The 24835-nt window shown below is 45.4% G+C and overlaps 1 protein-coding gene across 1 annotated transcript in view; it reads left to right on the top strand.

Moving 5' to 3' along the window:
• ZNF423 (zinc finger protein 423) overlaps positions 1-24835 on the top strand; it is a gene marked incomplete at its 5' end in the record, with an annotated part of 231527 nt that overhangs the window by 26421 nt on the left and 180271 nt on the right. The window contains one exon of the mRNA XM_084270140.1: positions 15673-15732. Within this exon, the coding sequence (XP_084126266.1) occupies positions 15673-15732 (60 nt within the window). The remainder of the gene's footprint in view (positions 1-15672; positions 15733-24835) is intronic.

The raw sequence follows: 24835 nt of genomic DNA, 5'->3' as shown, positions 1-24835 counted from the left end.
CAAAAGTGTTTGGCACAAGTGCCTCCCATGGATAGTCTGTAGCCAGCTTCAGCTGTTCATTCCTGCACTTGTCCGCAGGGCTGACTGTGGTGGGATGTGCAGGGTGTGGGGAAGGAAGGATGAAGTTGGAAAGGGGAGCTGGGAACAAGCTCATCTACCTTCTGCCAGCCCTTGGGTTGCTTTCCAAATTCTTCCATACCCTCTCAGTCTTTTTGGAATGCAAGTTAGTCTTCTCTGGGTACCCGGTAAGCATTTGGGCTGTACATCGTTGCCCTGGTGTCTCTTATGATCTTGTTACTTCCACATAAATAAGTGATGAGTCTAGTCAGAAGAGATGGCTTCGCTCCAAATCCCACCCACTCCAGTAGCCCAGAAGCAGACTTTTTAAAGCAACCTCTGGGTTCAGCTGAGTGGGTGGAAGTGTGGTATTTTAGGAGGCTGATTTGTGCTTTTGAACAGCGTCTATCCTATGAGCACAGGTGTGAGAGAACTTCTTTTACTCAACAGTGTAGTAACTTAGTTAAAATGAAAATGCATTCTTTTTTTTTTTTTTAATGAATGAATGAATGTCTGTAGATCACTATGTTAAGAGGAGGAGAATTTTTTACTTTTCTCTCAGGGTTTAAGGAATTACAGGAAGTGTCAGCTCTTTCAGGTGTTGGTCTAGAGCTGTCTCAGTGAGTAAAGCTGTTGCAAAGGGCTCACTGGCAAGGTACCAGCGCTACAGTGCATGAAGCAGCTCCTGGTATGGCCAGTGGTGACCAGTGCCAAAGGGTGATATGGGAAGAGACAGAAGGTTAGGGGCAAGCTCAAGTCTCCCAGAGCATAGTAAAATTGTGATGATTGTTTCCTCTCACTACATGAAATATTCTTCTGCAGTTTCCCAGACAATGACTACAACAAAACCTTGTCTTAACAAAAACCCATGGCTTCACAGTTTTTGATGAATCACTTGTGTGATGGAGGAGAGAGGACATCTGCACCTTTACTGAGGACAGGGCTGGGTTTCTGGTCAATAGGAAGTTTTGCATTCACTCAAGTGATGTTCATCTAACAGCCCATCCTTGAAACGGGTCAGCACTAACACAAACCAGTGATTTCCCAGGGTTCTGTAGTGTCTGTAACTCATACTACCAATACCACCATAATGAGATTTAGTTCGTTTGTTAGTGTGCCTCAGAGTGGTTTCAGTACTGATGTACACATGGCCAGAGCACACCTACACTGTGAAGCGTGAGTAAGCATGGACTGAGCACAAACACAGCTTGTATTTACTGCAGGATTTCCATAAGATTATGTAACTCTATCAGGAGATCAAGAGAAAACTGCAAAATCTCATTAACAGGGAAAATACAAGTGTGGCTAGGAAATACATTCAGATGTCATAACAATTTGTAGAGGCACCCTGCTTTGCCGACCCGTTGGGTATGGGTGAAATTTGCCTGGGAAAAAACATTAGTTCAGCTACGTAACCCCTGTTTGCTTTGGCTGTAAATTAATTATCTGAGCATTTCTCTTAGAGTGCTTAGGCTGGAAGAAAGCTCTTTGTTTGAAAGGTAGGTGCTTTCATACATCTTTTTTTCTTTCTGTCTGAGTTTGGCTTTGAGGAAGAGACTTGCAGATGATAAGAGGTGGGACAGGAAGCATTCAGACTTGGAAGGTTTGCTTTACAGCAGAACTACCAGCCTGGTTTCAGTTTGTCTGCATGTGGTTTTGGTGTGGGAAGTTTACTCCGAGTGTCGATTTGTAGTAACTATTCTGGTACCTTTTATTTAGGGAAGCAGGACTATTTTTTTTTTTCTTTCAAGTCCCATTCATTTATTCTGCTGAGACTTAAATACTGAACTTCATGCAAGTCGTATTTCTTAAGTAAACTCCTGTCAATGTACTGGCCTGAGCCGTGTGTTGAAATCCCCACGCCCCTTCCACGGGCTTAGCAGTACTTCTAGGAGACAGGACTTAAGGTTTTGGCAGTCTTCCTCCCGACTTCAGAGCAGAAATCAAAACAAGCAAATAAATATGACAAGGAAACATTGCAGAACACAAAGCCTGATAGGAGCACTTGCCAGAGAGGAGCAGACACAATACAATTTGCCTCTAACTGAAGGTGGTTTGACCTAATGTTATTCCCTGTGGCCTCTGCCCATCGAATAGGGATTTTAATAGCTCTGGAGGCAAAGGCAGGAGGGGCTGGCAGCTTTATGAGGGAGGATGGAGGTGTTTGTGCCCTCTTTGTTTCTACAGGCACTTCTGGAGCTGTTGTCCCAAGCATTGCTTTTACTCTCGAAGTGGCTCCTTCCATCCCATGGCTGGTTCATTCCCTCCTGGCTCCCAAATCCTTATAATAAATAGCATTAATGATGCTATCCTGATGTCCTCACCCGACACCACACCTGCATTTCTGCCCAGCAGCTGAAGAAGTGTGTCCCCCATAGCTGCTGCAGATGCATGTGATTACACAAGGATGTGTGTACAAGCATGGCTGTGCTCACACAAGCGTGCAGGCACTGGGCATCTGCAGAAGGGACACAACTCTGCCATAAAACCAGCTAAAAGCCTCCACAGTTGCCTGGAAAACTCTGCAGGCTCCTGGAGGAGAGGCTTGCTCAGGCTTGGGTTTAGTTTTGCTTTGGTTGCAGCATGCCTGAATATTCACTCTTGGTGGAGAGCAAGATAAGTACGTGTCCCTTCAGCATTTTATGAAACAAAGTAATGCAGATATCTATAAGTGAGACATGACATGAAGCATACAGATAGTAAGTTTGGAATAGTTCTGGGAGTTAAGAATTTACATGTCTTTATTAATTATTAGATGTTATTAGTGAGTGACTAAGGAACTGGGAAGCTCTAAGCGTTCTTTTGAAGTAGTGTACCCAAATTAGGCTAAATAAATAAATAAATCTAAAAATGTCGGGGAATGTCTGCTCTAATGAATTTTCTAAATACACAAATCACACTTATTAAATCAGTGGATCTTTTAACTGTAAAAATATTATTACTGTTACACTAGGGAAATCCATTCAGAATTATAAAATATTTGGAAACTCTTTCTATGTTTCATTTCAGTGGAAAGGTTGTAAGTTTAATAGGAGAAAAAAAAAAAGAAGCAGGCTTTGGGATAAAGTTTTAAAAGCCAGCCTTCCCCCTTTCTTTGTATGTGTGCCAACTTTCAATGAGAACTGTGTTCCCCTTTTAGTCTTGTTTAAAATAAACTCATGTATAACAAGATGTTGAAATTTATTTATGGTATGTTAGTGCTAAGGACAGGTTGTTAAGGGGTCATAAAAAATATTAGTTTTCACTTTATGGTGGCCAAGTTGGTTTGTCTGCAAATTAAATTCGATGCTACAAAGGGATATAAGTGATATATACAACTTTCTTTGCCTCATTGTAATTTCTTTCACTGTAATGCAGCCAACAAAGCCTGTCGTCTTCCTGATAGAAAGAATCTTGGCTGGAGAATTTCCCTTGACCTGCACAATAAAATTCAGCAGTAGGAACGTGTAGGGCATCTGCTCATCTGGGTCATTCCATGTGACCCAAGAAACTCTTCTCCTGGCAATCGAGGCAGGATGAGGTGCTGGATTCTCCCTGTATTAACTTTATACCGACTTTTCTTTTCCATTTTGTCTATATTTCACTTTACTGTATTTATTTTATACCACTTGTGTGTTCATTAAAATATTTAGACTTGTGTACAAGCAAGAGAGGCTTTCCTGTTAGCATTTAAAAGCCAGTACAGAGAAGTATATTGTTTTACTATTAAAATACAATTTATGAACCAGAAATGATCATAGATGCAAATTTATACTTTGCACATTTTTTTTTTCTTAATAAGAATATGTGTATTTTCATCAGGGGAGAAGGCAGCATTAAAATGAGCGAGCCTGGGGAGCGTTGCCACACGCGCACGCATATGCTTGCATGCACAAAAGAGCCACGGCGAGCCGGGGGCTCGAGAAACCAACTCCTACGATCGGCCCCCAAACCTGTGCTTGCTCAGGACAGCTGAAGCCCGCCTTGTTTGGGCATCAAAGGCCTGATCCCCTGCAACAGCCCCACCACAGCACCAAAGTGGGTGCACCGAGAGCCTGGAGTACTTATGCTTTTGGAAATTTGGGTATTTCTGATTGGGAGCAGCATGCCAGTGGAGGAGGGGAGAGGGGGAAATCACTCTGCTCACCAGCTGCGTTTTTCCAAGCCCTCATGGCTCCTATTAAAACAGTTGGTCAGGAAAAACCTCCTAGCTCTTCCTTTTCCTGTGCTACCTACGCTGCACACACAGCTCACTAGTGAAAGAACTTCCAAGTTTAAGGATCCACAGTAAAAAACAGCGTGTGGTGTTTGGGGGTTCTTGTTTGGTTTGGGTTTTTGAGGCTGATGAGTAGAAATCTGGTCAAGGATTTTCTTTTTGGCTGTGATTAGTAGCTCCGGGTGCTGAATTAGGGTGCTTGTGGAGGGGCATGTGGTGCTGTGCAAAGTGCTGGGGGTGGCAGCTCTGCTCCTCCTGGAGAGCAGGGACCTTTAGGTATAACCTCATAAACCTGCTTTGAGCAATAATGAAGTAAGAGTCTTAAACATGTAAGAGTAGAGTTGTTGTGTACTTCACTATTTCATCGGTGACCCTCCAGGTAATTGCTGCTGTTTAAGTAATTTTCTATTCTTTGCATCACCTTTGCCAGTGTGAATTTTTCACATGCATTAAGCTCATTGCCTCAGAGCTAAATCTGAAAATTGGGGTGTCCCCACCAACTGGGACAGCTCTGGGTGGAGCCTGAGCTATGTGAAATGGCAAATGTTGCATCTGCTTCCATTGGGTCTGGATGAACTCCATAGTGGGCACATTGCTGTGTAGCAGGGCTTGGTTTACGGTGATGATGAGGTGACCTGAGGAGTGCTGCATCCTGACGGCAGCTCCTTGCTGAAAGACAGGAAAAGGCTACTTACTGTCTGTGGCAGGAGGGTTTGGAGGGATGTGACCATAGCAGGTGGACAGGAACAGGGTTTTTTTGGTGTGTGTTCTTATTACAGCCCTGCACTTGGTCAGATGGTTTTGACTAAGCAGAACAGAGAAGGGTGAAGCCTGTTGGTAGCAATGGTGAGCAGACCACAGTTGGAGGTAGGGTGTACTCACTTTGTTGGTGCACATAAATCTCCTCACGTGATTTGTCCAAGCAAGAGGTAGTGTGAGGAGTTATGGCCCCATTGCCCATCTGCAGATCCTAGTTGTGTACTTGTGGTCTTCCCTGGTTTGGGTCCTGTTTCCATGTAAAAGCTTATGTAAATTAATTTCAGAACATGCTCCTTTTTTAGGTCATTAGTCCGCGTTAGATGTTAACCTTCAGCATCCTCATTAGCTGCTTTGAGAAAGGGCCAGCACATGTAAATTATTTTATTAGGTGTCTGGCTTAGAGAGAAACTTTATAGCCCTAAAGTAAAAATAGTGGTAAAAATAGCACTCTTTCCTGTCTGTCTCTTTTTTTTTTTTTTCCCCTCTTTTCTTTTTTCTTTTTTTCCCTCCCTTTCCCCTGGAGAAGCAAAGAATGCAATAAATCTGACTTGGTGAGACTCTGCACCCTCTGCACAAAGCCCAGTGTTTGAACTTCAGTTCAGCTTTGGCTTTGTCCTGAAACTTCATTTCATTGTAGCCACTTCTTTACCTTCAGGAAATGATAGAGGGCTGTCTGGCATCCCTTTGGCCGGTGCCATCCCTCCAGCTGAACTCTGCCATGTGCACCTTGTCTCTGCCAGCTGCAGCTCTCAGGTCTGCTGTCTTTCATGCAAAGCCCTGTGTTCCACATGTCTGCAAATGCTGTTTTAGGTGATACCTGGGATTTTTGTACCTTCACTCATGGGTATCAGTGCTGAAAAGTACAGCCTTCACTTGTACAAATTCTACACCTGATGTTTGGAAGAAGGTGTAAGAAATCACAAGGATTTGAGTAGCAGCTTGGTCTTTGTACTTGCTGACCCACCTCTGGTCTGTCCCCTCATGGGTCTTCTGCATCATCATCTTGTGCTTGGGTGACTTCAACTTGCCATTGGCATGTTAGCAGAGCAAGGGACCCCTTCACAACTTGCAAATTCAACTCATGGAATGGAAGTCCTAGCCATGAATTGTAGGTGTGTTAATTCCCCCTTTCTCTGGTTGTTTTGGTTTGTTAGGGTTTCAACATGTACATGTTTCTGTCATCCAGCGGTGTTCCAGATGGAGCAGGAACGTTTAAACTCTGGGTTGCTGAAGTAAAATGCATGGTTTTATGAGCAGCATGGGGAATGCCAGATTCACCTGTTTTGTTTCACTTGAGCTTTAAAGCGCCTGTTTACTTGTAGTAGATCTATTTTTGAAAGAAGGTGCAGACACTATGGTGACAGTTGCCTTAGAAATGTGTATAATAATGCAGGGAGGAACACACCTGCAGGCAGCTGGTGCTTGCCATCCCTATCCCTGTCCACAGGAGCCGGCCACCCTGCACACCATGTTCTTGTGTACATCTGCTTCCCTCACCACCTCTTTTCTCTCTGCCCCATGCCTGTGCTCTTGTCCCACAGGAGCTGAGGTGTATGGGCTGGGCCTCAGCCCGACTGGAGCAGGTGAGGGTCAGGACTCTGGGTGCTCCCATCTGTTTCCAGTGGAGTCTGTGGCAGATGATGGGTTTGGGGACACAGTGTGTCTGTGGGAGCTCTGGGCTGGGCAAGAAAGGGCAAGGACAGGTCCCTTGGGCTGAGTGGAATGTACTTCACCAGTCTCATGATTGGGCAAACTCTGGTCTCCTTCCTGCGTTTTTGAGGTAGAAGCAGCAATTAGGAGCAGCTGATATTGAAAGAGATTTTCTTTTGGCCAAAAGGGGAAGAAGCGGGTGGGTAGGCAGCAGAGACAGTCCCTCTGTGCTGGGGACACAGGGAGGTGGCCAAACCCACAGTGGGGAAGAGGGTGGATGTACAGCACGCCCAGCAAAGGGAGCCACATTTCCCTGAAGTGCAGAGCAGCAGGTACACTGCCTCCTGATGAGGAGGAACCTACATCTGGGTGTTCCCAGTGCCAGCCTCTGCTGGGGCAGTTTGATACTGCTGTGTCAGGGAAACTGGTTCTTGTGTGGGGCCGAGGTGCTGCTGTGGTGGGGTGCACAGAGCAGGGGGCTCCTCAGCCAGGTGCCTCTTCAGGGCAACCCCTAAATTCCTGAACACTTCACAGATGGAATACCATGTACTGCAATTAAAAGGGAGAAACCTCCCCTGCCCTCCAGGGATTAACCTTCAGTCACAAGCTGTAGGAACCATCGCTGTCAGTATTGATCTCAGATCTGTAATGTGTAGGGAAAGGGGTTCTGCAGCCCTGGATTTAAGAATAAGATAGCTTAATGTATCATATGTGTAAGATGTTGAGCTTGAGAGCAACCTGAAACACTGGCTGTGTTTGATTGCACCGAACACTCGCATTTATTTACATAATAGATTTTGATGGGAAATACCCGTCTCCAGTGAGGTCTGTGAACTGGAAACACACAAGCTAAATACCAGCACTGGGAATAGATACGCTCTGGCTGGCGAGTAGTGTGTGTGCTCCATGGAGGGGTTGTGGTTAGCCATTGTGTATGTCCTACGGTCTGTCGTGTCCTCCAGAGAGGAGATTTTTATTCGGTGCTCCCTTCTGTACCCGCGGTGCCGTTGAGTTTGGCTGGAGCGTTGGAAGAGGCAGGCCCCTTAGCTGTGCACAGATTTACTGTGCGAGTTTAAGCTAATGGATACTTATCAGGCAGGCTGTATTTGGTGATCGTCCATCATTTGCTCATTAAACAGTGTATCTAAGTGATTCTCATTTCCTCCCTGCCATGTCTGGAAAGGAGGAAACTAGACACATTACGATGGAATATTAATGTCCTGGAGGATTTAGCCACCCATAATTAGATCTCCTTTGCATAAACCTGCTAGTGCTACCTTATTTTGTTGTTTGTCTTGTTCTCCTTAATCACCTTCACATCTTTTTCTGTTCTTAACTATCTTCTTTCAGTTTCCTTTGTAATTCTGTCCCATTTGTCTCATCCTTCTTCCTTTTTTTTCTTTTCTTTTTTTTTTCCCTTCCTTTTTTATTTTCCCTGACCTAGAGAGCACAGCAGTCTGGGTTTCCCCACTCCTCCCTCCTTCACACAAAAAGGCTGCCTTTGCCAGCAAAACCCACAGCCTCTGCCAAGCCCTGTTACTGACTTTAGAGAAAAGCAGCTAGAGAACTTGTGCAAATTTAGGCTCTGAACTAGCTAAATAAGCCATGTCAGTAAACCCTCTTGTCTTATTCCCTGGCCTGCTGGCCCGTGAAAGGTCTAATGTATAACAGTCCTATTTAAGGTGGAAAAACCCTTCCTGGCTGAGAGCCACCGATGGCTGAATTGGCCGTGCACTGGGGAGAGAACAGGGAGGCGGCTCTGGAGCCGTGAGCGATTGCGCCGAGGACTGCGCGCAGTTCCTGGGGGGATCCCAGGGTTAGGGCATGGGCAAGGAATATGCCATCGCCTCTCTGGGGATGTCCTGGTGTCGCAGTGATCCTTTCCACAAGCCCCCCGGTTTGGGGGGGGGGCGGGGGAGAGGGGCACAGCTAGTGATGGGGATGACAAAGGGTTGCTAAAGCTAAATGGAAGTGATCATGCAAACAAGAAAAATATCTATTAAACACTGGGAGACCTGGCAGCAATCTTCCTGCAAAGTTGATTTTCCAAGGAGAGTAAATCAGCTCAAAGGGCTGGTACAAAGCACACCTGGCTGCTTCTGCTGGGTACCTTTCTCTCCCCTGGATGCCAGTATGGAGACACTGGGGGGATTTCGCTTTCCTTTTAGCTGCAAGGTGTGGTAAAGGCATGGGGGATACACTCACAGGCACCTATTCTCAGTACGCTGGCAAAGCCCCACAAAGCTTCCTACGTTCCTGCTGAACGTGAAGGTTTCCCTCTGCACAACCAGTGGGAGAAAGCCCCAGCCTGCTGACAAAGAAGGGCAGCCCGGTTCCTCGTGGGTGGCTGCCCTGGCTCAGGGCCGGCTCCGTGCCCCGCTGCGCTCACAGGCAGAGGATTGCAGCTCTGCCAGAGCAGCGCTTCATTATAAAAACCAAATATGAGCATTTTTCATACCGCTACTTTCCTTTGCTGCCCTTCTGCCAATTTGTGTGTGTTACAGACTTTTGTCTCGACAGTATTAGGAGATGGAGAGGCTTGATGGGGAACATCTAAGGAGGAGAGAAGGAAAGCTGGGACATGACCTGAACAGAGGAGGCTAGCTGGCTTCTGCTCAAAGTAGCCATTTCCAAACTTCCCCCTCCCCTTCCACCTCTATGCCACTGCTAGTTCTGGTAGTGTTTCCTGGTGCTGTGCAGGGCTGAATGTCAGTGGGCAGTAGGCTGAGGGGGAGCAGAGAGGTATTCTTCTCTTTCAGTTTGAGGAGCACACCTCTCCAAAGGACAGGCTCTAGATGTGCATGGAAAATGCTGGGCTATTTACAGTGTAAAGATTGTTAATGTCCTTTGTGCTCCTGTTGTGCTGGAAACTGGCAAACTTACAGTCCTCAGTCCACAAAGTTTTGAGCATCCTCAGCTCCCTTTGACTTCATGGAAATGGAAGCTGCTCTGCATTTTGCAGGATTAAGAGGGCTGTATCAAATCCCAGGCTGCAAGTGCTGTGGGATGAGTCGTGGCACATGAATGGCAGTCGGATGGGGCTGTTCTGTGCCCTGCGCTGATTCGGGAGCATGTAATTTCATGTGATGGGAGGGATGGAGCAGAGGCTGGGTAGGACAGCATGGAGGAATGTGTGTCTGAGAGGCAGCAAAGAAGCCTGAAGATTATAGAAGATCACAGAGCTCTTGCTTGCAAGTACCTACAGCTAGGTCAGGGAAAAGATGTGATTATCGTGTGACTGGCTTACAACGCGGATTGGCGCTGGAGTGTGTCTCTAGAGAGGAAAGCTGTGAATCTTGACACGTACATTACAGCTAATACACAGGCATTGGTGAGATTTCCCCAGGTTTATCTGAGTGTTCTGTCACCAACAAAATCCTCCAAACTAGAAAGTGTCACCAGCACTTTCTGTACTCAAGCTACTTTGTACATCATGTTTTCAGAGGTTGCTCACAGGTGAGGAACTGGCCCTGGTCCCAAATGCAGGTCTTGGTAACAGCCCTGGTTCAGGAAAGTTCTCCCATCAGTTAGGAGACTTGCTTGTAACCCAACATCTCTCTCAGCAGTTTCTCAAACTGTCACGGTTCCTGACACTTTACTTAGCATACTATGGAGGTTTTATGTTATGGGAAGTGTTAAACTGGTCCTTGTGGTCCTTGAAGCCTGTGTAATAGGATAAGGGAGCATACACATGCCATCTGAATTACTGAGGGGCTGTTGCTCACTTGTAAAGCTTGATTGCATCTAGAAATCAACATTTGGTTCAGAAGCGCCTTACTTTGATAAGGTTAACTTCTTTCCTGGGAGTGATAAAGTGTTAAATAAGCACTGTGACTGTGAATGGAGTTCAGGTAACAGTAGCCCCATAAATAGATGTTCTCACTCTTAGGGGAATGGCTGCTGAATCCTTTCAGAAGTTTCTCTGAGCACAAAGAACCGAAATCTTTGAGCCTGCAGCACTCGTGACCTAGCAATTAAATAAGCATCTTTGGAGAACATCTGAGATGAGCGGGCAAAATGCAAATATTTGGCGCATTGTATTGTGATGTTGCCGTTGCCCACAGTTCTTCCGGTGTCAGCCTTGTCCTTGTTCTGGCTCTTGCATTCAGGTCCTACAAACAGCTGAACGGGGGTCTTCTCCAAGCGTGACAGCAGTGAGTAGTTCTGTGCTGGGCTAGAATGGGGAGCAGAAACAGATGTGTCCTCCTGCTGCTATTGTCCCTGCACCACGCCAGGGGTGGGCAGTGCACAGTTACCTGTATATTCAGCTGGCTAACAGTAAGATTTTCCATGCTGCCAGACCGAGGCAATTTTCAAGCCAAGCCCAGTCTTCCTGAAGGGCTTCAGCTTCATAGATGCCCCCAGAGTTCACCAAAAAGCCTTCTGTTGTTGCAGGCATGCTCTTGGATGAGTTTCCTGTAACTATCTCATAACTATCACCTGAATGATGCAGCTAAAAGTCTGTCTCTGTTTTTTATTTTCAGTATTTGATCTCTGTGTGCCAGCAAATTCTGTGGGCCGTTTACAAAGGAGAAGAAAAAACCCATTAATGCTTTAGAAATACAAATACAATGCTGTGAATGTGGATATCAAGGTTTAGTACTTGACTTGGAAACTGTTTCTTGCCTGTCTTTTTTTTCTAACCAACTGCACGGAGTATTTATCACTGGGAGATATGTACCCTCCCCATTGGTTCAGTGTGTTGCACCTCAGGTACAAGGCTGTTGGCGACGCATGATGCAAAGTAGGACCAAACTTGTGGTCTCTTGCTGGATTGTTCCTGTGTTACTGGAGGAGTTCAGATGGAGAGAGCAGATAGAGGCAAGAGTAAGAGTGTAATTACATAGCAACTTCTGTGGCTGCAGCCCTGGCTTAATGTGCAGGCACACAGCATAATTTGGGGAGAAAGTAAGGTGAGTTTGTGGAGGAAAAAGGGAAGTATTCAACAAAACCTTTTGAAGTGCACTTGTGAATATTCTGCCCAAAGCTTAACATCAGTGATTTTGGGTCTCTTCACTTCATGAAATGCCTCCAAAATTTCATGAAATGCTGAGACCTCATGATTATACCACCAGTAGATAGAGCTGATGCCTGTGGACTTCCTAAGCTGCAGAGTGTTTCGGGTATGTGGTCTCCTGCCCATGCTGAACATCAGCGATGTGGACTTGTGTGTCTGTGCTCTCAGAATGATTAACCAGCACAGATGGAAGTATCTAGTCCTTGATTCCAGTAGCTAAAATTGTGGCTGGTGTGTCTCAGAAAGCATATTTTCCTGCTAATGAAATGGCAATTATTTTACTGTGTGATGTATTGTGGAAGGGATAGTGTTGAAAGCTTTGTACCTCTTCACTGGCTTTTTTATCTATTCCCTTACTACTTAAATAATAGCATAAGTGAATGTTAATGCACACAGGTCACCTAAGCCAACCTAGGTTTCAAGGAATTATGAGAAAAATACTAAGAAATGGAAACTTGAACTGAAAAATCAACTTAAGTGAATTAGCCCCTAGCTAATTTTACGGACTGAGGCTTTTTAGACTCTGTTCTCAGTAGCGAGAGCTGGAAATCCCTTCACAGCCATAGCAGCCAAATCTGTTCCGGACCCACTCTGCCCTCCTGGGGAGGGCTGCCAAGCTCGAAGGCAGCCCCCAGGCATCCGTCTCCAGATGGGGTCTGTGGGACTCCTCTCCCTTCCATGCACAGCATCATGTTCCCCACATCTCCGACCAGCCTGGGAACATTCCCTCTGTTTCCCTGTGAGTCCAGCAACAGCCCCATGCAACTGGGTAGATTTTATCTGCAGCTGCTTAGGTGTCAAAGTTGACTTTGGGAAGAAGAAACCAATTATCTTTCCTTCTGACTTCTGCGGCTTCTGCTCATTGCTGAGGCTGAGATAAAGTCAGCAGTGACATCATTTCAAGTGCTGGCTCCTTAAATAACAATTTATATCCCGAAGATTAAGGTGGCCACGGAGGAACCTCTCAGCTCTTGGTTTTATGCCCATTATGGAGAGGAGCAGAAGCACAGCGGAGTAAAGTATCTCCCTACAATTATGCTTCGTGCCTGTGACAAAGCCTGATCACCTGGTTTTTTGCTTCAGCCTCACAGACACCCTTCCATCCCAAACCTCTGGAGCTTCTTAATTGAGCTGGTGTATAGGCCTGATCTTCCTTTTTATTGGATGTGACACGCTTTTGCCCCTTGCTTCTATGTGCCCGCTGCCAAGCTTAGCAGGGTGACAGCAGGCAGGTGAAGATCAAGTGCTGGGGTCCAGGCTCCCATGACCATGCCACTCCACCCAACCACTCAACACCAGTCCTGAGCAGCACCAGCCTGGCCTTGCCCAGTGGTGATGTCCTGCTTGCATGTGTTTGGGTACCCCCAGCCAGCACCGTGGCAAGCAGCATGGGGTCCCAACTCCCTTCTGGCAGTGCCCTTGTCCTGGGCACGCTGCCCAAGGGGACAGTTTGACCTGCTGTCCTGCTGCCCAAGAGGAACATAAGTTTAATGCATCAATAACTCTTCGAGTAGGCTTGGTGGTTGCTTTTCCTATGAAAGATGGTGTTTGCTTAAAAAGGGAAAAAAGAGAAAAAAAATAAAAAAGAGAGAATAGTGGTGTGAGCAGCAGCTGCAGGGAGATGTGTCTGTGTCTAAGCCCAAGAGGCTTCATCCCACCGGCCTCCTCCTCACACGGAGGTGAAGCACTGTCAGCTATGTGGTGGGTCTGTGCAAATAGCGGGAGAGAACCTGAAACCACGGCTGCAATAATAGAACGTGAATTTAAGCGCCGTCGTCTTCATGTATATGTTCTCTGCCCCCTTTTCAGTCATTAGGGAGCAAAGCAAATTAATGCCAACAGAGGCTGACTCAAACCTTTGCCCTCATTTAAGGGATTCCAAAAAATGCAGTTTTGTTACGTGCTGGAGCCAGCTGCCCTACAGCAGCTCAAGGACTAGAGCAATCTCCAGTGTTTAACCAACATGAAAGCAGTGTGTTGCTAAAATTGCCGATGACCAGCGTTGATCCCATATACTCCTCCTTGACTAGCACTAAATTTATTGCCTTTATGTATTTCTAGCAGACTGATTTTTTTATTTTTTTTTCCCCACCTCTCTTTCCAAGATAAAATTGAAAGACATTATAAGCCCTGCAGCATAGAAGTAGTAATATAAAAAGCAGTCCAAGCAAGACAACCAAAAAGCAGTCAAGGCTAAAATAAAATTAAAACCTTCCATTTGTCTGTTTTGAGCAAGGCAGAGGAATCGCTAACTGAGCTTGTTTAGTTTTGGAGCAGAAACCTCCCAAATGTATGCAGATGTGGATGTTAAAACAAAAGATATATTTGTGTAAGAGGGGAATACTATTTAGATTCGCTGTCCAGAGTTTTCTATTAAGAGATGGGTCAAAATGTGAACAAGATGGTTGTTTCCTGAACACGAAATGGGAGGTGAGGTCCTAGGAGAGGGTATGTGTGAGCCACACCTGCCCTGGCACCGTCAGGGAACGGTCCTGATAATGGTTTCAGCAAGCTTGTACTTTATATCTTGTTTATCGCTCTGGAATTTTATGTTATGTGATGAGGCCTTAATGCTAACATGGACTTTTTGGTAAAAGTATAGCCGTGTGTCAAGTGTGATTATATCCCTCCCACCCCAAAGAACTGGCTAAATTCCATGCTCCTCTGTTGGGAAACCTGCAGAGTACCAGGACCTGAGCTGTGCCCCTCTGAGGGGGTGTGTGTTTGTTTATCAGCTGAATATAAAATCAGAATCTGTCCAGGCACTGCCTGTGTAAATTATCTCTCTGCTCTTAATGCCACATGATGTTACTGCTGACATCAACCTCATAGTTAAGTTTGCAGGATGTCAGAATTCCTTACAGGATTGAAAAATTGAGGAGGAAAGCATAAAATCAAGAACTTTGTGATGAAAATGTAAATACTGGCTGTAAGTAATCCCTGGGGTGGGTTCCAGGGCCTGGGCATGCAGGGGCCCTCTGGGCAATGGGGGCTGTGCCTGTGGCCGTGCCATGTGGTTTGGATTTCAGTTGCAGAATTATGTTGAATTTGTATTTGAATCCAAACTAATTTAGATAGAAGGGATAGAGATTGTTCAGTGCATGGAGTAAGTACTTTGAGTCGGGAAATAAAGACCCATGATTTAGATTTGTTTGGTGTCACAGCAATGCAACAGGCAGGTGAGGATGATCGGATCTTGCAATGAAGAAGAAGAATTTCCTCAGTTGCTCGCAAACACCCGGTCTGACTTCAGTAAAAGTGCCGTCGAGTTCAGTAACAGCAGAACCAGCCTCTTTTCTGTACCCTGCTTGTTGTCAATTATTTCTTCATTATAGTTAAGAATGTAAGAATCAAATTTTGTAATCCTTGAAAGGCAGAAGATTGTAGGTACGTCACGAGCACGGAGTGGCTGGCTCTGGCAGCTTTCCCATCCGCAAGCCTCAAATGCAGCTACTTGTGGCTACCACGTTACTGACTGTGGTTCCTCACTACCAGAGTATTCTTCAGTTCTGAACTCTAATAAAACTTCAGATATCACTCTGTCCTGAACATGGTTGATGTGTTAAAGTGATGTTAGTCAGGAGATTTTTCCCTTCCTAGGACAGTTCTTTACTCTGATCTGTTACAACAAACACTTCAAAAGCCACCTCTTTGTTTTATAATGACAATTTTGCACATGCAAGTTGTGAATGTACAGAATTCCAAATGTGAATGCTTAGCAGCCATTGATACTTAAACCTCCACAATAATTTCACATGAGCATACTGTTACGTATTCGGGAAGAAGCTGCAAACAGCAATCCCATATTTAGGTTAAAACATAAAGAAAAATCTCTTTACTAAATTTCCGCCTTATGAATTATTTTTTAGAAAGCAGTAAGCTTTTTCACCAGTGCAGAAGTCTGTTTTAATACTTAATGTCATAGTGGACCTGATGGCTATGCTTTCCAGTTGGTTTGTTTTAACAATCACAACTTATTTTTGTTCTTTTTCAGTTGAAGAGGGTGAATCTTCAGATTTTGGTTTGACCTGGGACTCATCAGTGACTCAATCAGGTAAATATTTTAGGTTCTTCTGATTGCAAAAACTGCCAGAAAGCTGCCAGGCTTTTTACAGGAACTGTATTTTGTATGTCACATTCCTGTCTCAAATCCAAGACTACCCACTGCAACACAATTTTTATATCAGTTCCATATGGTCAATAAAATCTATTACATACAGAGACTAATATACTCTTATCCTCCTGAGAGCCATTCTTTCTTCTTGTGGGCATACTGAAACGGGTTGTGATTTCTCCAGTATAACCACTTTGAAGTTTTCTGCAATGGGCACTGTTGCACATTCATTCCAATCTAATTACATAAAAGCTGCTTTAATAGGAATTTTAAACCTCGGTCTCAACTGGAATGTGTGTATTTCTCCTCTCAGAGGAAATTGGAAAGTACTGTCAGGGCTGGAGAATAAAAGCAGTACGTTGCTGTGGTAGAAAGATTCAACATTTGAACCAGTTTTTGGTCTACTTGTAGTAATAGCACTTAAACGTGTATCTGGGGCGTGTTTATCCGTGTTCTGTTGATAATTTGTACAAAAAGAGGCTCAAGAAACTGAACAGGATAAAGCAAGTTAGTCTGTAGATGTGCAATATGGATTGATAACACAAATGGCAGGGTAAATGTCAGATTAGTTTGTGTTTAAAGTAACTAGCCTCATCTCAGTTGCTGTTTGCGCCCTGCGTAGTTTTACTGTCTATTATGTCTTTAACACTTATATAATCCTCAGAATAGTTTTGATTTTTGAAGCCAGTAAGTCTGTTTCTGTGCTCTCTTCCTGCTGGACTGCGTGATGGGATTCTCTTAGAAGCTCAGCAGAGATGTGAAAGCAGCTCTGAAACTGAGCAGTAATATGAAAATTAACAATGGTGCTGCATTCCTGGTTAGCATGGGTTTTATAAGTCATGGGGAGACTGGCTCACAGGAGACTTTTCTTCCTGAAGTTGGCATCTAGCTGGTCTTGAAGGCATAAAAACCGCCTTTGTGCGGCACTTAGTGGCATTCCGCTTTGTACCAACCACTCTGGGTTGCGCCGGGCGCATCTTCTCTGGGCGCTACGGCTGTTCTGAACGGTTTGTGTTTTCACCGGCCTTTGATAGCAAATATTGCTGCTGCTGCTGCTGCAAACCCCCAGCTGTGATGTCGAAGGCCCCTTTGTGCCTGGAGCTAACGGCGCATGAAAAGAGCGCTCGCCGGCTCTCTTGCTTGACCTTCGTCTCAAACAGCAGTGGAGTGGAGTTACCAGTGTTATCTATCACAAGTCTTGAATTGTATTAAATTTAACACAGGCTGAGGTTCAAAACACCACCACAAAAATCATTTCTGTGCAGAGCAGGAGTTAATTTGGGATTTCTGGACGGTATTGGTGAGTACGCCGTAAGTACAAGACAGCCTGTGACAGGCTTTCCCCACGTTAGCTGAGTCTCCTCCATGCTTCTTCATTTGCTCCCATAATTACAGCTCTCATTCAAGGCGTGGGATGTGGGATAAAATGTATTGTGTGCATGATTTATGTCAGCTTAAGGAAAAACTGTGCTAATTGAGGGGGTTTCCTCTCTGTACATTTAGTAGCTACAAATGTCGATCTTGCACGTGTACAAGGATGCAATCTGGTTTCCTCTCAAGCCAAGGTGCAGTGCATGGGGCAGAGGTAGCAGACCAGAGTACGACTGAGGAACTACATGGGAAAAGCTTAAAAAGCCCTAATACATGGTGGCACAGCTGCGTGGAGTCACCGGCTCTTGTGTGGTGTGGCTCCAAAGCTATATTCAGTAACTGAAACCAGTCCCTCCGTCCCAGTGTGCGAGACTTTCATTATGTTCTTTTTATGATCTTCCTGTTTGCATTAGCTCCAGTAGTGTGATGTTGAAGTTCAATAAAGGGTGAAAAAATATGCTTCAACTTCTTGTTTCATGTCCCTTCCTTCCCTGGCCCAAAATGGCAAAATTGCCTCCCCTTTCTTGACTGCTTCCCACCCCCCCAAAAAAAATGCACCCAAAAGGCCAAACCCGCGACTTGTTAGCTGAAACATTGGCCAGATGTTTCAAATTAACATATTTCTCTCCCTTCTCCTCCTGTATGTGTTTGTACATCTCTGTGTGTGTGCAAACACATACAAAGCAACTTCTGAAAAATTCTGTTGGCACTCTGCGCAGCTGCTGTGGGCTGGGGGAGCGGCCGCCCCGGGCTGGTGTGGTCTGTAGGCACGGCAAGGGCAAGGAGAATGCACTTTTTTAACATTTCAAATCTAGGTTGCTTTTTCTTTTTATATACTAGCAAAGTATTCTTATAGGTGCAGTTGTGGGAGGGAAGATGCTTTTGTCGCTGTACCTTATTTTGCAGATCAGAGCAGTAGAAGCAATACTGGAAACCATTTTTTTTGGTGAGGACGAATTGAGTCTGCAGTCACGTGGCTCGTCCAGGTCGCAGTGACAGCTCTCTGTCCCCAGGACAGTTGTAAGCATTCATAGGTGCAGGAAAGGCCATTTCAAGCTCTGGGGTCCAAGCTCTGTGTCTGATGGTGGGCTTCTCTGATACTGAGATGTAGTGAAGTTGTAGGGCTTTGCACCCCTGACTGGAGCATGGCACTGGACAAGGGGCTGCTCGCAGGAGCTTCTCAGTGCAGCTCATGGGAATTTGGCAGTGGACACATTGGCAGCAGAGATCCTGTGCTTGGATGGGTCTGTTCAGTGATGGCTTAGTGCAGGGCACCAGCCTTTTGCCTATGGGTGAGTATGTGGGCAAATTGCTGTCTGCTCTGCCTCAACTGCTCAGTCCTGGTGAAACCTGTGAAAGTGAAATGCTTTGCAGGAGCCCAGCCCTTGCTGTAGTTGCACTGAGGAATTTATTCCAGTACTTTAAATACAACTCAAACTAGTTTTTGGGGTGCAAGGTTTTTTATTTTTATGACCACAACTTAAAGGCTGTACCTATTAACCTAGAGAATTGGGAAAATGTGTAAGGAAGCAGAGGCTGCCCTTGCGCCAGGGTAAATAATCTGAGTGTCCACCAGCCCTGTTTAACAATGGGCATATAGCGAATTTCCTTCCTCTTCAGGTCTTGTAAATATTTTTTCCTTAATGTAATAGGAAGAGCAAAAGCTTTTCCTTTCCTCTCTGAAACCGAGGACTCATCTTGCTGTTGAAGAGTAGGTCAGTAGTATTTTGCTGTGTAAGAGGCAGGGATGTTTTCTGTCCCAGAGGCAGAGTGCAGCTGAGTGCTCCTTCCCCCTGCTTTTCCCTCTTTGCAGCACGTGCCACCCTTGACGCCCATCCATCTTCTCAGAAAGCATCAGAGAGAGTGGGGCTGGGCAGGGCAGGGCTGCCAGGGCAGCAGGCAAGTGCCCACCTCGGCTCTGCAGAAGGGTTTGCTGCTGCTTCAGAGCCAAGCTGAAAATCAGATTCAGCATTTGCAAAGCAAGGGTCCGGCCAGACAGGGCTGCATTGCTGTTGTAATACATCACGAGAGTATTATCTTGAGGAGCAACAAGGGACATTTTAAAGATGCAGAAAGTCTTACTAAATATATAGAGAATTTAAGGCATTTTAAAGACCTCTGAAAGCATTTTACATGGGGGTTGCTGGGGAGTTTCTCATTAGTCTGATGCTGAGGCCCCGGGGAATCTTGGCTGAATTGTCTGGGGCAAACAGCACATACTGCCTTCTCCTTAGGAGCCTGCAGACCTAAAAGCCTGATTTTTGTGTGTCTGCTTTTGAGGTAACTGAAGGTATTGTTCTGTAAGGTAAGGTTTTGTATGCAGCTGCGAGGCTTTGGGAAATAGGGGACACTGGATCTGTAGCCTGCGTGCTGGGGACGAATAGCACTGGGCACGTCTCTGTGTGTGTGTTAGCAAAACGTGGGGGGATCTTTGCAGTGTTTGTGACTTGAGGGGTCTCTCCAGTGCCTAGCCATCCATTAGCACACAACTTCAGTATCATTCGATTAAAACATTCCAGAAATCATGAAAATAAATTGCAGGCTGCTGTTCCCCAACTTCCCTGCGGGCTCTAGATGTCCTGTCCCTGTCACCAAGCTCGCTGCAGCAGCCAGGCATGCACTTGAGGAAAAAAACACCACGTTTTAGGACACAGATATTTAATGTTTCACCATTAAAGTGTCTCCCATGGGCTTGTTTTATACAGTACACTGTTGTGGGGGTTTTGGGGTTTGGTTTTTTTTTTTTTAATTGCCTTTTGGAATATCTTTTCAAGTTTCCCTCCTTTAAGGGGGAGGAAAAAAAAAAGACAAGAAAAGGAGAAGCACAAGCTTTTAAGAAATGAACCAGAAAATAAAAGCAAAGCACCCTGTGGTCACTCCTTTCCCCTCTTTTCCGCTTTGCCTGGCATCTCCTAGCTACATAAATCACAGTTTTCACTTCATATCATCAGAGGAGAAACATCATGGGTTGCCCAGAGAGGTGCTGGAGTCACCATCCCTTGGGTGTTCAAGGAAGGGTTGGATGAGGTACTTAGGAACATGATTTAGTTAGTAATACAGGTGGTAGGGGGATGATTGGACTTAGGTTATCTTGGTGGTCTTTTCCAACCTTATTGATTCTGTGATTCTATGATCTTGATACAGTTTGGAGACTTATTTTCTCTCAGGGCTACTAGAGCCCATGCCAGGGTGTTTTTAATGCCCTCTCTGCTGTTCAGGGCGCTCCCTGCCCATTCCCTCCTGGCTCCTCCCCGTCCTCTCCTCCATTGTTGTTCTGATCCTGGCATTGCTGCTGCATGCTCCCCAAGTATTAGAGGGTTTCTGTTCTCCTCTAGCTGTTTTGGAGGGTTAGTTTAATTTTGGCTGCCAAAGGAGCAAACCACATGAGAAAGGCAGGGTCTCATGAAGTGAAGAGAGATGTGCCCCTGCAAGTGTTCAGACATTAACTTTTCCCCCCTTTCTGTTTATTCAGCTATAGAAACCACATTTCCTTTCCTCACCTTTTCACTGTTGGAGGGCTGTTTTGGCCACACAAAGTTTGTTGTCCCCTCAGCTTTCCTCTAGCACGTTGAGCTTGCATGCCCTGTCATGGTCCAGTGCCTGGTGCCCACCAAGACCGCCACCTCACAGGACCCCATCCTCTCGGTCTCCCATTGCCCAGGGCTGTCCCTGCTCTCTGCCCATGTCCCCCTGGCAGCTCCCACAGAGCCCCGCTGGGCATGGGCTGTGTCAGGAGTAAGTCAGGACGGTCCAGAGGAAAGAGAATTCCATCCCATAGACACCAAGCTCTTTTTCCTCTATTTCTGCATCTGTTTTGTTTTGTCTTGTTTAACTTGTCAGTGCCAGAATGCTGAAAAACCCTTCCCAAACACCCTCAACATGAAATTCTGGGATCTCTGCTGCAGACCATCAAAACGATCAGTTGCAATTCAGTGAGCATTAGAAACCTTTTATCTTGCAAGTGCTCTGAAACTGCCCATCCTGAGTGTCTTCACAAGCTCAGACATCTTCTAAAAGCTGATTTCATTAGTGAATCAAAATGAGACAGTTCTGATTACAGTACATAAGGATTTCCAAAGAAATAAACCTTTGCACTTAGCAAAGAATGTAGGAGACTGGTAACTTTATTGAATATTTTTTCAACATACTATGAAATGTTTCATCTCAACTGGTTGCCTTTCCTATGTTGGCTTTAAAAACAGCATCCTGGTCTCCTCATAGACCTGCAGCATGCAACCCAGTCAGTATAGTCTGTGGTTCTCAAAAATCTTAAATATCTTCTTTGGAAGTATCCAAGACCAAAACAAATGCAAACTGGAAATAAGGCTGGGGAGGTCTGTAGCTTGGCTGCTGCATTCCTCATTTTTTCAAAGCTGAACTTTTATTTTCCTTGTTAGTGTGTGAGTTTTGACAATGTAACATAGTTATGTGTCCTTTTGGAAGAGAACAAAATAATTCTCCTTTCTTAATTAAAAAAAATTTAAACTTCAGCCTCTTACTTATAAATGCTTTTTTTCTTTATGAAAAAAGTAATTTTGATAGTGTTTTCTTAAAAAGGAGGTGAAGTGATAGAAAGTATGTGATATTCAGTAGCGTGGGGATGGCTGAATGTCCAAGACAAATGTAAGATTTTTGGAGCCAGGATAATATAAAAGACAACAATGCAAGTGACTGGAAACCCTTCCCAGACTACTCTGTTTGTAGGAGCTCACTGCACAACTCTGTATCTGCAGGCATGAGAGCTTCCTGGGAGCAAATCTCTACCCCTGGTGCTCCCAGGCTGGTGGGAAGTGGGACGTGGTGCTGCTGGAGACAGCTGTTAGCTGGAATGACGGAGGGTTCCTAGGGTCCCCAAGGTCCAACAAACATCCAACCAACATCCTGCAGCTGCAGCACCTTCAGGGAAAGGAGAAGTATAAAAAAAATCTGATCCCTTGCTACGTGTGGCACAGCACACTAGACTCCATACCCTGTGTTGTGCACTTGTCATGGAAACAGCCACCCTGTGAATCTGCCAAGGGTGATTGTGTGGTGGTGCAGTGCCATAGGTGTTCCCCGCTTGTTTGGGGAGGGAGTCTTGGGCTTGAAGGAGCAATCTTCAGATGTGAACCCAGCGTGGGTGTCAGTATTTAAATTAGAGGCACACACCTGTGTGTTATGGCATTTCCTAGAAAACACTTACTATTAAAAATTAAGTTTTTAAACTTAATTTAAAAGTTAATTGGGAAAATCATAGCAATAGCACAGAGGAGGAGAGTTGATTGCCATACTAAAAGAAGCAGGGAAAGAAAAGCTCACTTCCAAGTGAGCTATTGAGTGCTCCCCATACCCCATCACCTGCCCCTTCCCCAGGCTTTTTAAAAACCGCTTCTGCTGGAAAGCCAGCCTGTGTCAGCAGCAGGAGTGGTGTATCCCACAGCATCCTTGGTGTTGCCAGGCTTCACAGTACCTGAAGTCAACCCCTCGAAACTGCTACAAGCCACACCTGTAAGGGGGTGATTTCTGCAGGCTGTGGCATCGGGGCCCCTGCCTGGCTGTGCTGGTGGGGGCCCTGGACTTGTTTGTGCTGGGAAGGCGACAATGCATAGGGACTGGTGATGGGTGGCAAGGTTTCAGTCAGATCTGGAAGTATCTCTGGGGTCAGCGCTTTAACCTCATCTGAAGTCTGTGATCTGGGTCTGTATGCTGGCACGGGGTTGCTATGGGTTGGGGTATGTTCCCACAGGGCCTTCTGGCTGAGGCGTCTTGCCAGAAATAAATACACCGTGGGTGTGGGCAGCTGCACACCTCAGTGTACCCTTCTGGGGTTGGCAGGAAACATCCTCTGCAGGGGTGTGTCCACGTCTTGCCAGCAAGGCTGGTTTTGCCCTGAGGGAAATTTGCTTTTCGTTCCGAGGGACACCCTATCCCTGTGTACCATTTCCTTGCACTGCCCAGCAGAAGTCATTCACCTTCACGGGTGGACCCTCAGGCACAGCCTTCCTGGCTCTCCATCCCTTAGGCTCGTTCAGGTCTCCTGTGGGTCTCAACACGCCAGCGAAGGATGCTGGCATTGAGCTGGAGGGAGCTCTGGAGAGGAGCAAGGCATTTGCCCATCTTCTTCACACTCTGCTTTCCCTTCCTGTGATGCTGCTTTGTCCTCTCTTGCTGCCCAAGTGATTAGATGAACATTTTCTGTGTTTTTAGTTGAAAATAGTATCTGTTGTTTACAATGGCCTTCAGGGGCATAACTAGCAGTAATGGGCTAAAGTACAGCAAAGGAGATGCTAGGCTGAGTATCAGGAAACATTTCCCACTAGTGGGATCTAATAGACTCTGGTATTATCTCCCATCACTTTGGTCATTTTCAAACTGGACTGGACAAAGTGCTTGAAGCTACGCTGTAGGAACGGTCTTACATTAGCAGAGGGATGGGCGAGATCACCTGATAAACCCTTCTCATCTCTAATTTATCCAATCCTGCCGCGCTCCGGATTTGCTAATCTCCTGCAGATCTGAGGACAGCAGCAGACTGAATGGACAGGCAAATTGTGCTTTCTAGAGCTTATTCCAGTAAATATTTTCTGTAGGGTCTCGAAGCACTTTACAAATGCTTATTCAGCCTCCCAGCCTAGTAGAAAGTCTTCCTTGTGCCCCAAGTCCGTATTGCTTTGTCGCTGCATCATGCGGTGTGTACTGTGCTGCAGGTCGACCTTCCCAGAGGGCTCCGGCTTTGGGAGTGGTGGGCTCTTACCAGCCCATCTTGCTTTGAGTCGTTCCTGCAGGTCAGTGGCTTTGCTTTTCCAAGCCTGCTTTGGCTGGCTGGTAGGAGTGAGGGAAGCTGAATCCACACTGCTGTAGGAAGCGATTGCAATGGCTTTTACCTCTGTGTAATCAGACAGCTGAAGACTTGAAGGAGAGTCTCCTGGTGAACAATTTCTTTGGTTTTCACAGAAACTTGCGCTCTCCTTTGACTAGTTTACACATTGCAGTTGTAACTGGCAGCTCAAAGCTCCCAGCCTGAATAAATGTAAACAGGAATAACAGAATATTGCATTGGCCCGTTGCTTAAATGAGAAAAATCAATAAAAAATAATGCCACAGTGGCGGATCCCCAGTAATCGTTCTTCTTGAGAAAAAACAAATAGTGCCAGCCCTAAGAATGGGGTTTTATAAACAAGGTTGTAAAAGCAGAAAAACAAATGGAATAAACAAGCTCCACTGCCTTTTTTTTTTTTTTCTTCCTGGGCTGAGTAAGAATGTTGATATGAAACTCTGTGGTGAAGAACTGCATGAAATTTATGATGCTTTGCCCAAATAATCATTGCTTATTCAGTACAGGAAACTAGAATCATTTGGGTTGGAAGGGACCTCTAGTGGGTCTTACTCAACATTGACCCGACTTAGAAAAGTTTCTGTAACTGTTACCACTGTATTTTTGCTTAAATTGTCTTGAGCTGTTAAGTTTATCATAGACCAGGGGTATCAGTATGCTTACTGTAGCATAAGAATGTGTAGAAAACAGGAATTACAGCAAAATACTCATGAAAAAATGATTTTTTTAATCGTCAATATAGCGTAAAATTTCCCATAAAAGAGAGAACATTTGTATTTCTGTCATTTAATTTCTAAAGTAGTGTTTTTCCAGTCTCACTACAAGGAATTACCATGTCATTGTCAAAATAAACCAAGC

This window comes from Gallinula chloropus, assembly GCF_964237585.1.
Source record: "Gallinula chloropus genome assembly, chromosome: 13".
Classification (NCBI taxonomy): Eukaryota; Metazoa; Chordata; class Aves; order Gruiformes; family Rallidae; genus Gallinula; species Gallinula chloropus.
This window is presented reverse-complemented; position numbering and strand designations above follow the sequence as displayed.